General features: G+C 44.9%; 1 protein-coding gene across 4 annotated transcripts in view; it reads left to right on the top strand.

Moving 5' to 3' along the window:
• Positions 1-12380, top strand: part of ASTN2 (astrotactin 2) — an 839920-nt gene that overhangs the window by 775221 nt on the left and 52319 nt on the right. For all 4 annotated transcript variants that reach the window (XM_074330925.1, XM_074330926.1, XM_019731189.2 and 1 more), the window contains one exon: positions 7356-7497. In XM_074330925.1, the coding sequence (XP_074187026.1) occupies positions 7356-7497 (142 nt within the window). The remainder of the gene's footprint in view (positions 1-7355; positions 7498-12380) is intronic.

Raw genomic sequence — 12380 nt, 5'->3', positions numbered from 1 at the left:
TTGGTCTGTTTCCCGGGAGTTCGTCTGATTGAGCCTGGGTCACTTGTTCATCTCTGTGTGGCCTCTTGACATGGAACATCAGAGCACTGATCACATGTCCGTCTCTGGAGGAGGGAGGAGGGCTGCGTGTCACCTCAATTAGATGGACTACAATTGGAGGAGAGATGGTTCCCCCGTGGAACCCTGGGGCGCTATTAGTAGAAGGATGCATGGGTTTAGAGGAAGTCAAACCAACAGATGTCTACCCGGGACTGCCGTGAGGATGAGCCTGAAGTCCCTTCATACAATGCCTGGCACATAGGAGCTCTACGTGGATATTTGCTAGACCACCATCATTGTTTTTGGAGGACTTTTGTCCTGACGGTCCCTTCTCTCCTGTCCCACGGGAGTCCAGTGCTCTCCCCAAAGAGGTCACACAGGAGGCAGGCTGGCTCTTCTCAGGCAGAGTCCTCATGCCAGGTGCTCGTGTTAGTGAGATGAGGGCGGGTCAGGCTTAAAGCACTGAAGTTCAGTTTCACAGAATTCCACAAATATCTGTGTGGCCAGTCTTATGCTGGGTGCTGGCGCCACAGAGGTGACCAAAACACAGCTACTGCTGACAGAATCTCACAGTCTGTAGGTCAATGCGTAGCAGGAAAAACACAGACTTTGAATCTCAAATCCTGGTTCTAGCCTTTACTGTTTCTAGGGGATTTTGTTAGGGAAATTGTTTAACTTTCCCTGAACCTATTTCCTCATTTGTAAAAGCTCAATTAACCTAATTCATTAGGTTGTATTGAATATTAATCAAGACAGGGTTGTTTTGAATGTTTAATGAAGACAGTATAAGTAAAATTGTCAAGCAGTGTTGATGCCACATAATAAGAACTAAATAAACATTTCCTTTCACTCTCTCCTTCCTCCCTTCTCCCTTTCTTCCTTTCTTCCTTTTCCCTCCTTCCTTCCTTCCTTCCTTCCTTCCTTCCTTCCTTCCTTCCTTCCTTCCTTCCTTCCTTCCTTTTAAAAATGACTTCCTTTTGCAAAAAAAAAAAGGGAAGGTTCTAGGAGTTAATTGTCACATAATAAAAGCAGCTGAGTTTGACCACTACAAATTTATGAAACAAACTGAGAAGACCTGACAGGGGAGAGGTGGCAGGTGTGCCGGGGCAGTAACGTTCACAAACCATCCATGTGGCAGGTATATTGTATACATTATTCTATTTCTTCCTTGCCCGATTCTCTGAGGACCATTCATTTTCCAGATGAAGACACAGTCTCTGAGAGTGTAATCACCCATCCCTAGATAACATAGTTCATGAAATGATGTAGCCTGGCTTCAAAACCAGGTCTCTTGTACCCCTCAAACCCACTCTCTTCCCACCACCTCGCACAACCGTTAGGCTAACGGCGAGCACCATCACTCTCCATTTACAATAGCATCTTGTTTTGGAAGAAATGAATCCACAGTAGCTGATAGGTGTGAGGCCCTCCAAGACGCATTTTGTCACTGACAAGTTCTCTGAATGAATGTCTCCACTTGCCCAAGTAAAGGAAAGGTGCGGAGATGCAGAGCCCTGCTTCTCCCTGGGCACCCCAGCAAGGAGTGTGTGCAGGTTAAACAGAGGCCAGCCCAGAGTGGCTTCTAATTCCCCTTGGTGTTTCCTGAAAAGAGTGTGGAGTCCTGAGCTCGGGACCTTTCTCCCCACCTGGGCTAAATAACTCACTGCTCCCGCCCCTTCCATTTTGGAATTTCTTTGCTGTTTTTCTCCCAACCTGTTTTCAATTTGCTCTTGTGGCCAGCTTTGACTGTGACCTCAATCCGCAGGGAGAGGGTGAAGGGAGCGAGAGCGGGAGAGGGAAAGAGGAGGAAGAGGATTGAGGGGGTGATGAACGGTGATGGACGGAGCAGGAGAGAGAGAACTGAGGTAGGAGGTGGGGCCTTTAGAAAAGCTGCTCTGTGCTTGGTGGGGTTGGTTCTGAAGCTTCAGCAGAATCATGATTGACCTTTTCTGTGGATTGTAATGAGAGCAAGGCTCGGGTCTGAGTGGATAAAGAAATGTGTGGGGGTCTGGCCCGAGCCCACTCGGATTACAGCCCCAGAAGAGCCGTAATGGGGAACAGGCACATTCCTGTACAGCGACTCCCAACTCCCTATCTGTTTTCAAGGAAAGAAAAACAGAAAAAGAATGTTAGAGTCTTGGACAGGCACGGTGAGGCGGCAGCAGAGGGTTCTGCCATAGCAATGTCCCAGGGAGGAGGGGACAATGGCAGCCTAGGAAGAGTATCCTAGTTTAAGGCACAGGGATGTCAGATGCAGACTTGCAGTGTGATGCACTCTGCCCCAGAGTGGCTGCAAAGCCTTGAATGGGGCTGCAACATTCCGAAACCTCTGTGTTTCTATCAGGGAATGTGGCAGGGTTTTAGGATTCAAACATTTTGAGCCATAAAACTTTTAAGCCAAGCTTTTGAAAACAGTTTTTTCCCCAACCTAAATAAAACATGGACCATCAGTATATAAAAGAGATCAAAGTGGAGTTGATCTGGCTGAAGGTCAGTGTGGGGATAGAGGAGACAGACTTATCCCCTGCCACATTTGTCATTCCTTCTTACCCCCCTGGAGTTCTAGCTTTCTAATTTGCAAGCCACTGTTAGACTATATTACGGGCTGGAAACCTATTAAACTCCGTCTGTCTCTCCTGGGCTTTCCATCTTTCTCAGAGATTCCGTGTTTAATAAGAGAGCCAGGTAGAACCGAGTGCCTAGGACGGTGCCTGGCACATAGTACCTGCCCAGGAAATACAGCTCAAATGCATGTTGAATAACGTTGGTCAGAAACTGAAGAGGAACAAGGGCTTGTGGGGCAACTTTGGAAGCTCTTCGATTCTCAGCAATATAATCTCATGGGTTGAATGATATGAATTATCTCATAGGCTGTGGGAGTTAAGAGATAAGTTTTTGTTCCAAGGCTACCTCCTGCTCTATGTATGGCTTTGGGCATGCATCTTTCCTTCTCTGGGCTTCCGTTTTGTCACCTGGAAAAGGAACATGTTGGATAAGAAATCATCTTTAAGGGTCCTTGTCTCTCTCCTCAGTTATGACAACAATAATAACATAAATAATAATGGCCGTTGATATATTTTTGAGCTATTAGTGTATGACAGACATTGGGCTAATTGGCGTGTAAACAATATATGCAGCCTTTCATATGATATTCACAACAACACTGTAAGTTAGATGCTATTATTATACCCATTTCACATATGAGAAAATAGAACCTGCCCAAGGCAAGCTGGCAGTGAGAGGGTACCAGGATTCAATCCTAGGCAGTGCAAATTCAGAGTCCAGCCTCTTAACCACTGCATCCTATTACTGTTCATTCAATTGTACTCCTGCCAGATGTGGGACATCTTATATTCTGGAACCACAATACACGTGTTGAATTGCATTGATTTGCATTTGTGCATTGGGAAGCCCCCAGGCCTTTCTTATCCCCTCCCCACCCTATATACACACAGACACACTAGGTGAGCAAGGAGAGTGAGGGGTTGCTTCATTCACCTGCCTCCACCTAGGTTGCATTTAAACCACCTGGAAGAGAGTGACAAGAAAAGCAGTATTACAATTTACTTTATGGGTCTATTTTTATATTTAACAACCCTTCCTGTTGTCAGATTACAAGCTATAGAAGGTCAGAGAACATTTCTTTTGTCGTTTCATTCCTCAAACCCACAGAGCTAAGGGAGTGGCAGGAATTCAATCACAAATTGAACAGAATTGAGAAAGCTCTCTTTCTAGCACTATCATTTTTTAAACTTTCTCTAGGAGGCAGCATAGTATAAAAGAAAAGGTAAGTCTCCAGAGATAGGAGGATATGGGTTCAAATCTCAGCTCTGTCCCTTCCTAAGTCTGTGCACTTAACCTCAGCTGTCCAACAGAGATACCAAAATTTAACTCATTGGGGTTGTGTACTGTGAGGATTAAATAGAGAAAAGAAAGGTTGGTACTAAAAGTCAGTTCCGTGCCTTTAAATTCTTTTAATTTGAAGTTTCTTACTTATAGATAGTCCCAAATAGAATTGGGCCCTAAATATCCTTATATGTCCTTGATTTGATTAGTTATCTACTCTGTATTATCCAGTTTCTTCACGTGAACTAAACCTATAAACCTTACAACTAACTGTGTGCTGGTATTTATGGGGCTTTTGTCCATGGTCTAAATTATTCTAAAATGCATGGAAATGTCTGGAAAGCTATGGCCGTTTGAAAATGAATGTCAACCATCTTTTGGCTTGAAGACAGTTAAGTAATAGAGGCCACAAGCATCCTGAATTCCCTTATGTAGGGCCAACTCTTTCAATGGCTATCTGGAAACAAATTGAAAAGCAGACAGACATGGATCCAAGCTCAAAGAAAACAAATGGAAGCAGCCAGACTTGGAATCCTGAGAAACCAAGAAAAACAAAGCCCTCACTCCATTCAGTGAATAATCTCATGTTTTCTCCTCTTTTTTTTTTTTTTTTTTTTCCCCCATTTTTCATCCCATACATTGCTCTGCTTTGGTACCTATTGGAAGAGACACATCGTTGGTTTTTTATTTTGTCGAGAAAGAAGCCTACAGAAGAAATAGGGGATGCCACAATCTATAATGAAAACGAGTTGCATTTACCTCTTGCTTTTCTAGCCAAAGCTCTGGTTCTAGACAAAGGATTTCTTCCTAGACTCAGCTTTTCTTTCTAGACTCCAAACTCATAAAAGTGTTATTGCCCCCTTGTTACAGAAAGGAAAACTGAGACTTTGACAGGTTAAGGGATTTGCAATAAAGGGTGGAAATCGGAATCAGTCCCAAGTCTGTCTGGCAGTAGCAGCTGACAGCTCGATCCCTTGACAGCCTGATCCAGACATTCACTGTGGTATCTACATATCAAGGCTATGAACTGCATGTTGTCTTTCTAAAAAGCGGGAAACAAAAATACTGCTCATCAGATCTGTCGTATTGGACCACAGAGACCAGTACGTTACAGAATGATTGTTCACCCGGGTCCCAGGGCCATCCAGACAATCAGTTAGATAAGTGTTACATGATTCACTTGTGAGTGAAGAATGCACTTCTCTTTGAAAGACTGATAGGAAGCCATCTGCATATTCTGCCCACGAGGTCCCTGGGAGAGAAGTGCCACACAGCTTCTCTGGGTCTCAGACTCTTGGTCAGCATTGCTGTTCATGACTGTTCCATTTTATTGGATTGTCCTAAGCCCAAGTAGAGAAGACAGAGTTGAATGGACATCCTCCTCTTGTTCATTACTGAGAATATAAGCAAGTGCAGGCATTACAGAGAACAAGAAACCAACAGTTGGGAGGCCTCATAGCATTTCATACTGTGTGGTATAAAATACCTCACATGCCTGTTTTGCTCCTAAATCATCCAATTTTAGAATTGGAAGGGAACTCAGAGGCCATTTAGTCTGGCTCATTTACTTTATCTATTTTTAAGTAATTTTTATTGATTTTTTTTTCCTTGTTACAAAAGCAATATGTGTTATTGTAGATAACTTTTAAAAATAGAGATAAGCAAAAATAAGAGAGAAAAAGTACCATTATTTCACTTTCCAGACAAAGCTGCTATTATGCATTGGCTATATTTTTTTCCTTCCCTTTCCAAATAGATGCACATGTAAAATTTCCACCCCAAATTAGATTCCTCTGTAATAGTGTAACCTGTTTCTAAACGTAATATGTCATGAATATCCTTTCATATAACTTCATATGATTCCACAATATTATTTTTAATGGCTATAAAATATTCCATTGCATCATTGAACTATAATTGATATTGCTGTTTTTACATCGTTGGACATTTTGTTTCTAAATTCTTGCTCGTTTAAATAGCGCTGCCGTGCCTGTCCTCATAACTTAATCGTCATGCACATCTATGTTTTTATTTTTATTTTTTTCCAAAACCCTAATAGTGATTCTAGCACCTCCACTTTACAGAGGGAAAAACAACTAAGGCTCAGACATGGAATTTAGTTGGCCAACGCTGTACGGCAACATTTTAACAGAGCTAAGGGCAGGATCTCAGGATCGATTCCAAAGGTTCCGTCATTCTTTCTAGTCTTCACCTGGTCTTCTTCATTACTTCTATTTCTAGTAAATGTCAGCTGCTTTCTAAAATCTGATGGCGAGGTGATACAGAAATCGTGAAGTCCGGGACCTTGTTCTTCCACTGTCCCTTTCTGTCTCATGCCCTTCGTCACTGATCAATCATGGAATTCTTACCTCCTTAGCTAGACCAGGCTTCTGTCCATCTCAATATAACACTCCATAAATCTAGTGCTGGTGCATAAGAGTGACCATGTGACATGAAACCTCCTTTACATTCTTAGTCCAATTTCTTCCTTACACCAGAAATGGAAATGCAATTCCAATCAAGAAGGAAGGGACATGCTTAAACAGTTAAGAGGAAGTCAGTGGCAGTGAGAGATCAGAATACTTACTCTAGACAGAAAGCACTGTCCCCCCCGCCGTTGCCTTTTCATGCATTTTTATTACACAATAGTTTGCCTCAATTGAATCTTGCTACAAGTTTATAAAGGTAGGTATTGGTACACCCCCTTTACAATTGAGAAAATTCTGGCATAAATTTAAAGAGGTCGGACAATTACGTTCGCAAACTCATCCTAGAAAAAGTGCAACATACCTCATTGCTGAATATCACTATGGTCACCTTCGAACTACTCCCCTTGGGAAGATATGCACCAATGCCAGTGCCTAGTCCACGCTTCAAAGCAATTTTGGAACTCTTTTTCTGGAATGGTCATCAGAGCTGTTGTTGTATTACTATTACGCTTGATGTCCTGAATGTCATCAAAATGTCTTCTTTTCAGTATTTCCTTTATCTTCAGGTAAAGAAAGAAATCATTGGGGGTCAGATCAGGTGAGTAGGCAGGGTATTCCAATACAGGTATTTGTTTACTGACTAAAAACTCCTTCACAGACAGTGCTGTGTGAGCTGGTGCATTGTGATGCAAGAGGCATGAACTGTTGGCGAAAAGTTCAGGTTGTCTTTTTCACACAGCCTTTCAGCACTTCCAAATAGTAAACTTGGTGAACTGTTTGTCCAGTTGGTACAAATGCATAATGAATAGTCCCTCTGATATCAAAAAAAGGTTCGCAACCGCATTGCAACAAGTTCGCGAACTTAATTGTCAGACTTTGTAGCTATCTACTAACCTGTGTCATTGTCATATCTTGTGCTTATTCTGTCTGCTAATCCTCCGGATAATGATATACCAACATTTGATGGGTTTGGACAATAGCAGGAAAGTCTGCTCACCAAAACCTGAGCTGGAAACCTCATCTTTCTTTGTCTCCTTCCAGGAGAATTCCTGAGTTTTGCCGATGACTTACTCTCTGGCCTGGGCACGTCTTGTGTAGCAGCTGGGCGAAGCCATGGAGAGGTCCCTGAAGTCAGTATCTACTCAGTGATCTTCAAGTGTCTGGAGCCCGACGGTCTCTACAAGTAAGACATGCTGGGTGCGTGGGGATTGTGAAGCAGACAGGACGGTTTTCAGCCTGGGAGGAGGCAAGGCATGAATGATCTGTCCAAGCTAACCCAATGTTTTGTAGACCAGCCTGTGTGTGCACTTTGAGATGCTAAGGTTTAGAAGTGTCCACTGGACAAGTGTGGCCACAGTGAGTCTCAGAGTCATACATGGTTAGTGCTGAAGGGCCCAGGGAGGCCAGGAACTCAAAACCATTCCTCCTACTGATGAAGAATCTGTAGCCCAGAGAAGGAAAATGGCAAGTTAGCAAGGAGGGCTGTGACAGGAGCCCCTGCTTTGTGTTCTTGTCTCAATTGCATGATATCACCTCTGATGAATATATACATGCTATGCATATGTATATATGCACATACATACATATACACATATACATAGTAGATATACGTATAATTAGTTTAGTACCAGGTGTAGACAGTCCCTTAAAAATAGCACCATTATCACGCTTTCATAGAGTACATTAGTGCCATTGCATCCAAACTTCTGGAGATGCAAAAGGAAGTCATTCTAAGACTCATCTGTCAATCTCAGAGGAAAAAGGCACTGATTTTTCTTTAGTTTTCCATCTCAATGAGTGTTGCCACATCTGGAGGCAGCCATCCTAAGCGATAACATAGAGTTCTAGAGACTAGTTCTCTTCATGTACCCTAATTATGAAACTATAGAACACCTATCTTACCAACCAGAAAGCTGCCGTTGGTAATAAAGTCAGCATTATTACCACAATTATTACAGTTATTTAGCTCATTCATTTTTTCCTTTATCCACTCACTCAACAATTCATTCGCATATCCATCTACCCAATCAATCATCCATCCCTCTGTCCATCCCTCTCTTTCTTCCGTCCATCCATCCATCCACCCACCCACTCATCCCATTCATCCATCTAGCTATTCCTCCATTTTGTACTCCATCATTCATTCACGTATGTACCCATCCATTCTTTCATTCATTTGCATTTTACATACTCATTTATTACTCATTTACTTAGCAGACACATTCTGAGAGTGTCCTGTTTCCTGGTAGTGTGCTAGGGAACGCAAGGACACATGTGGCTAAGACAAAGTTGTTAGCCTCAGATCACTTATGACCTAACGGTGGTATGAAAGGCCACAGACCGTGGATGCGAATCTGGCGGTGGCATTTTAGGTTATGTGACCTTAGGTAAGTCACTGTACGTCTACGAACCTTCGTCAAACAGAAATAATAAAACCTAGGTTTCAGAGTTGCATGAGAATTGAATAAGAAACACCCTAGGAAAGTATCTAAGCATGTGCTCAATAAATATTAGTCCCTCCGCAATCTGTGACTCTCCCTTACCTCTAAACACATCCCACCCCCACTCCCTCTGGAAGGCCATGACTTTTCTAAAAACCCTGGTGCTCTTTTGCACTCTTGACATATTCAGGCTCATCGGTAACAACCAACACGTTATGCACTAAAGTTCGGAAAATCATTGTAAGCTGGAAATCGGGCTTTCTGACTCCGATCTGCCACTGTCTCCTAGATGTTGGGGCTCAAGTCTTGTTTTCTGCAGAATGGCCAAAAGTCATTGGGGACAGTGAGAGTTCTAGTCAGGGAATCCCCAAGGTACAGTAGACTAGCAGGTCTCTTCCAGTGGGACATCAGGCAAACTTCCCAGAGGTTGCATTTGCTCCGGGTTTAAATGACAACTGTGGTCCGGAACTAGGGAGCATGACTCGGTAGCTTCTTAATGAGTAAGAACTGACACCAATCCCTTGGGCTTTAGGGTCACTGCATCTATGAGATACAAGTATGTGACTAGATTAAGAGCTGTAAGGCCCTCTCCAACTCTAAAAACTACGATTATGTGAAGAAAGCAGCGTTTTTGAATGATTTCCGGATGGCTGGTTTCTAGTTCCTCGGTCCCTTGTTAAAAGGCATAGGCTAGAGACAGACAGACCCAGGTTCAGATCTCTGTCCTGTACTTGGTCAGCCATGTGACGCTGAGTGAGCTTCTCAACCTTCTGAGCCCCCATTCCGTCCTCTGTGAGAATGTAGGTGACACAACGTCCCGCTCCCTGGGACTCCAAGAGGTTTTCATGAGATAATGCACAAAAGCTCTCCACCTGGCGCTGAGCTGCCAATAGGAGCATACGTGGTGTTAACCATTATCACTATTGCCCTCGTTGTGGTGATAATTAATGTCAACTCCCTCCTCCTCCATTCTCCAGCTGCTGGGAGAGAGAGCATTTCACAGAGAGGGACAGAGCCCTGGTAGGTGGTTCCTTATCCAGAGACACCGGTAGTCGCCCTTGGGTGACATTGTGGCGAATCAGTGTTAGCCAGGCTGGAATCCTATACCACCGTTATGTAGAAAGCAGGGAAATGCTTTATGGTACCCAAAAGCAGTTAACACCGAGAGCTGACAAGTCAACTGCCATCTTTTCAAAGTGATAAACATTTTCCCTCGCCTGTTCTTTTCCTCACTGCCTGACACCCCCTAATTCGCTTCCCACTTCGAGAACTAGAAGAGGTTTTCTTCTTCTGTCCTGAAAATGTACTTGTCACACATTTGTCATCCCTAACTCTGAACTCTTCTTTATTTTATTGTTGAACTTGATTGTGTTAATGGCCCTGGGATCTGGGCCGTTCTGACAAGGAGCCAGGATATTGTTTGGACCGGTCTCTTATCCCACTGGCGGCTCTCCTCCCATCAAGTCTGACCGACTTGGTCTCGAGTTTTAAAATAGTTCCCGTGTCAGTTCTTGGGGTTTCTCATTTTCTGCTTGCTTGTTCCTTACCAAAATTAGTTTTATTCCTCTTGAGCCAAAAAGGTTGTTTGTGACAGTGGAAAGAGCACAGGCTTGGAGGACAAGCTGAGCTGGGGGGCAAATCCCGATTCTGCCCCGTGCTCATAACCTGCCCTGGGGAAAGTCATTTCTCACTGCTCTGCAACAGTATCTTCCTGGGGGAAAAGGGCCTGGTAATGGGTTCCTGTGTCAGAGGGCTGTCAGGAAGAGCATTAAGTGAGAAACTCCACAAACAGGATGTCTCAAAATGCCTGGCCTCTAGGAGGCCTGCAGGAAATGTTAGTTACTTTCTTCCTCCTTCATTTTCCTTGACTCAGTCGCTAGTCTCTTCCAAGGACAATCCTGGGGAGCTGTTCCCTTTGGGGCAGGTTGGAGTCCCACTAGCCCCAGAGAGAATGACCATCTGGGAGCTTTTGGGGAGAAATGGGATGAAATGAAAGCATGGGTCCAGACCCCTGAGTTGTAATTAAGCACAGTTGGCACCAAACTCCTCATGCATGCTGGGAGAGGACAAGATGGAATGATGGAGGGCACAGGCATGGAGGACCCGTCTCTCAGGCAGGACATCTGGGCTCATATCCCACTACTGCCACTTCTGCCTGTGGGACCTCAGGCTACATATTCGCATCTTGTCCTTGTTCTGCAATTTCAGCATCTTCAAAGTGAAGGGGCTTTAGACTGACCCCAGCTTGAGCATTCTGGGAATGCATACTTCTGCCACAGGATTTCTTTCCATTCTGTCTCTTCTCCTCCCGAGGTCCACCCAGCCTTTCCAACTTTTCTACCTCTCTCACTTGTGTTTTGCCCTCCTGTGCCTCTGCATGGCTGTCCATCTCTCCTTGCCTTTTATTCCCTCTCTGTGTAACTGTTTTTCGCATAGCTTGCTGTTTGGGTCTATCTGTCATGCCCCCAATCATTCCTCCTTTGCCTTTGTCGTTCTCTTCATTTATGTTTCTGTGTGTGTGTCTCAGTGTCTCTGTCCTATTTCTTTGAGGTTTGCTCGCTCGCTCGCTCTGGCTCTCTTTCTCTCTCTCTAGATCTGTCCCCCTCCATCCCAACTCCTTGTGGCCCCCACACCTAGAAAGGCAACTTGCTGTTGCCGCCCCTCCATCCATGTACTTTTGCACAGTACCACAGGGCTGAGACCAATTGGAGGAGTGAAAGTCAAGGCAGATTTTCTGTCCTAAGCTCACCCTGGTGTAACAAAACAGAAACATCAGACACGGCCCCTGTTTAAATTGAATTTCCTTGTTTGTTTCCTTTGTTTGGCTTTTGAATGAAAACAAACAAAGAGCAGCAAAGGGAGAGGGTCCGCAGAAGGTCTGACAGTGTAGCCAGCTCCTGCACCCTTGGGTTGTTGGAATCTGAGGGTGACCCTGCACGGGAATCTCCCCTTAGGGCACAGAGGTCAGACCAGGCTGGGCATCCATGGCCCCTGCCCTTGCCTGGCCACAGGCCGAGACACCCTTCTTTTGCCACTCCCCGATTTCCTATTACCCAAGGTAATTAGCCTCTGTCTTGTGTTGGCTGCCTTGCCTTTTTCTCCTCGTGGATGACTGCCAAAGGGTCCTGAGCAAACACGCAGCAGAGGCCAGGCCTGATTCCTGGGGTGGGGGGCTCATTCCCACACATTCAGAGACTTGCCCCAGGCCCACCCTCACCTCCCTGGCCTCGGCTCTATGAAAGGAATGCCAAGGGAGCCTGGGTACCGCAACCATGTGCCAACACCCGTGGTGGGACCAGAGGTTCAGGAGGAACGCTCCTTTTCAGCAGGGGTGGGTGACGTTGGAGGAGAGCAGCAAAAGAAACAGCAGGGCCCTGGAGAAGGGAAGGCATTGCGAAGGAAGAGCCTGAGGTCAGGAGGCAGACAGCAACTTCCACGCGTGCTCCCAATGCGACCTGGGGCCAGGCCCTCCCTTCCTCTGGCCTCTATGTCCTCATCTGTGAAATGGAAAGGTTAAACTCTGAGACTTGCACACAGGGATGGGAACGCAGACTGCACACCACGGTCTCGAGTCTCTGTGCCTCCAATACTTCCTGGATAATGGTGGTTCTGAGAGCACTCGTTT

This window comes from Rhinolophus sinicus, linkage group LG04 (assembly GCF_036562045.2).
Source record: "Rhinolophus sinicus isolate RSC01 linkage group LG04, ASM3656204v1, whole genome shotgun sequence".
Taxonomy (NCBI): Eukaryota; Metazoa; Chordata; class Mammalia; order Chiroptera; family Rhinolophidae; genus Rhinolophus; species Rhinolophus sinicus.
This window is presented reverse-complemented; position numbering and strand designations above follow the sequence as displayed.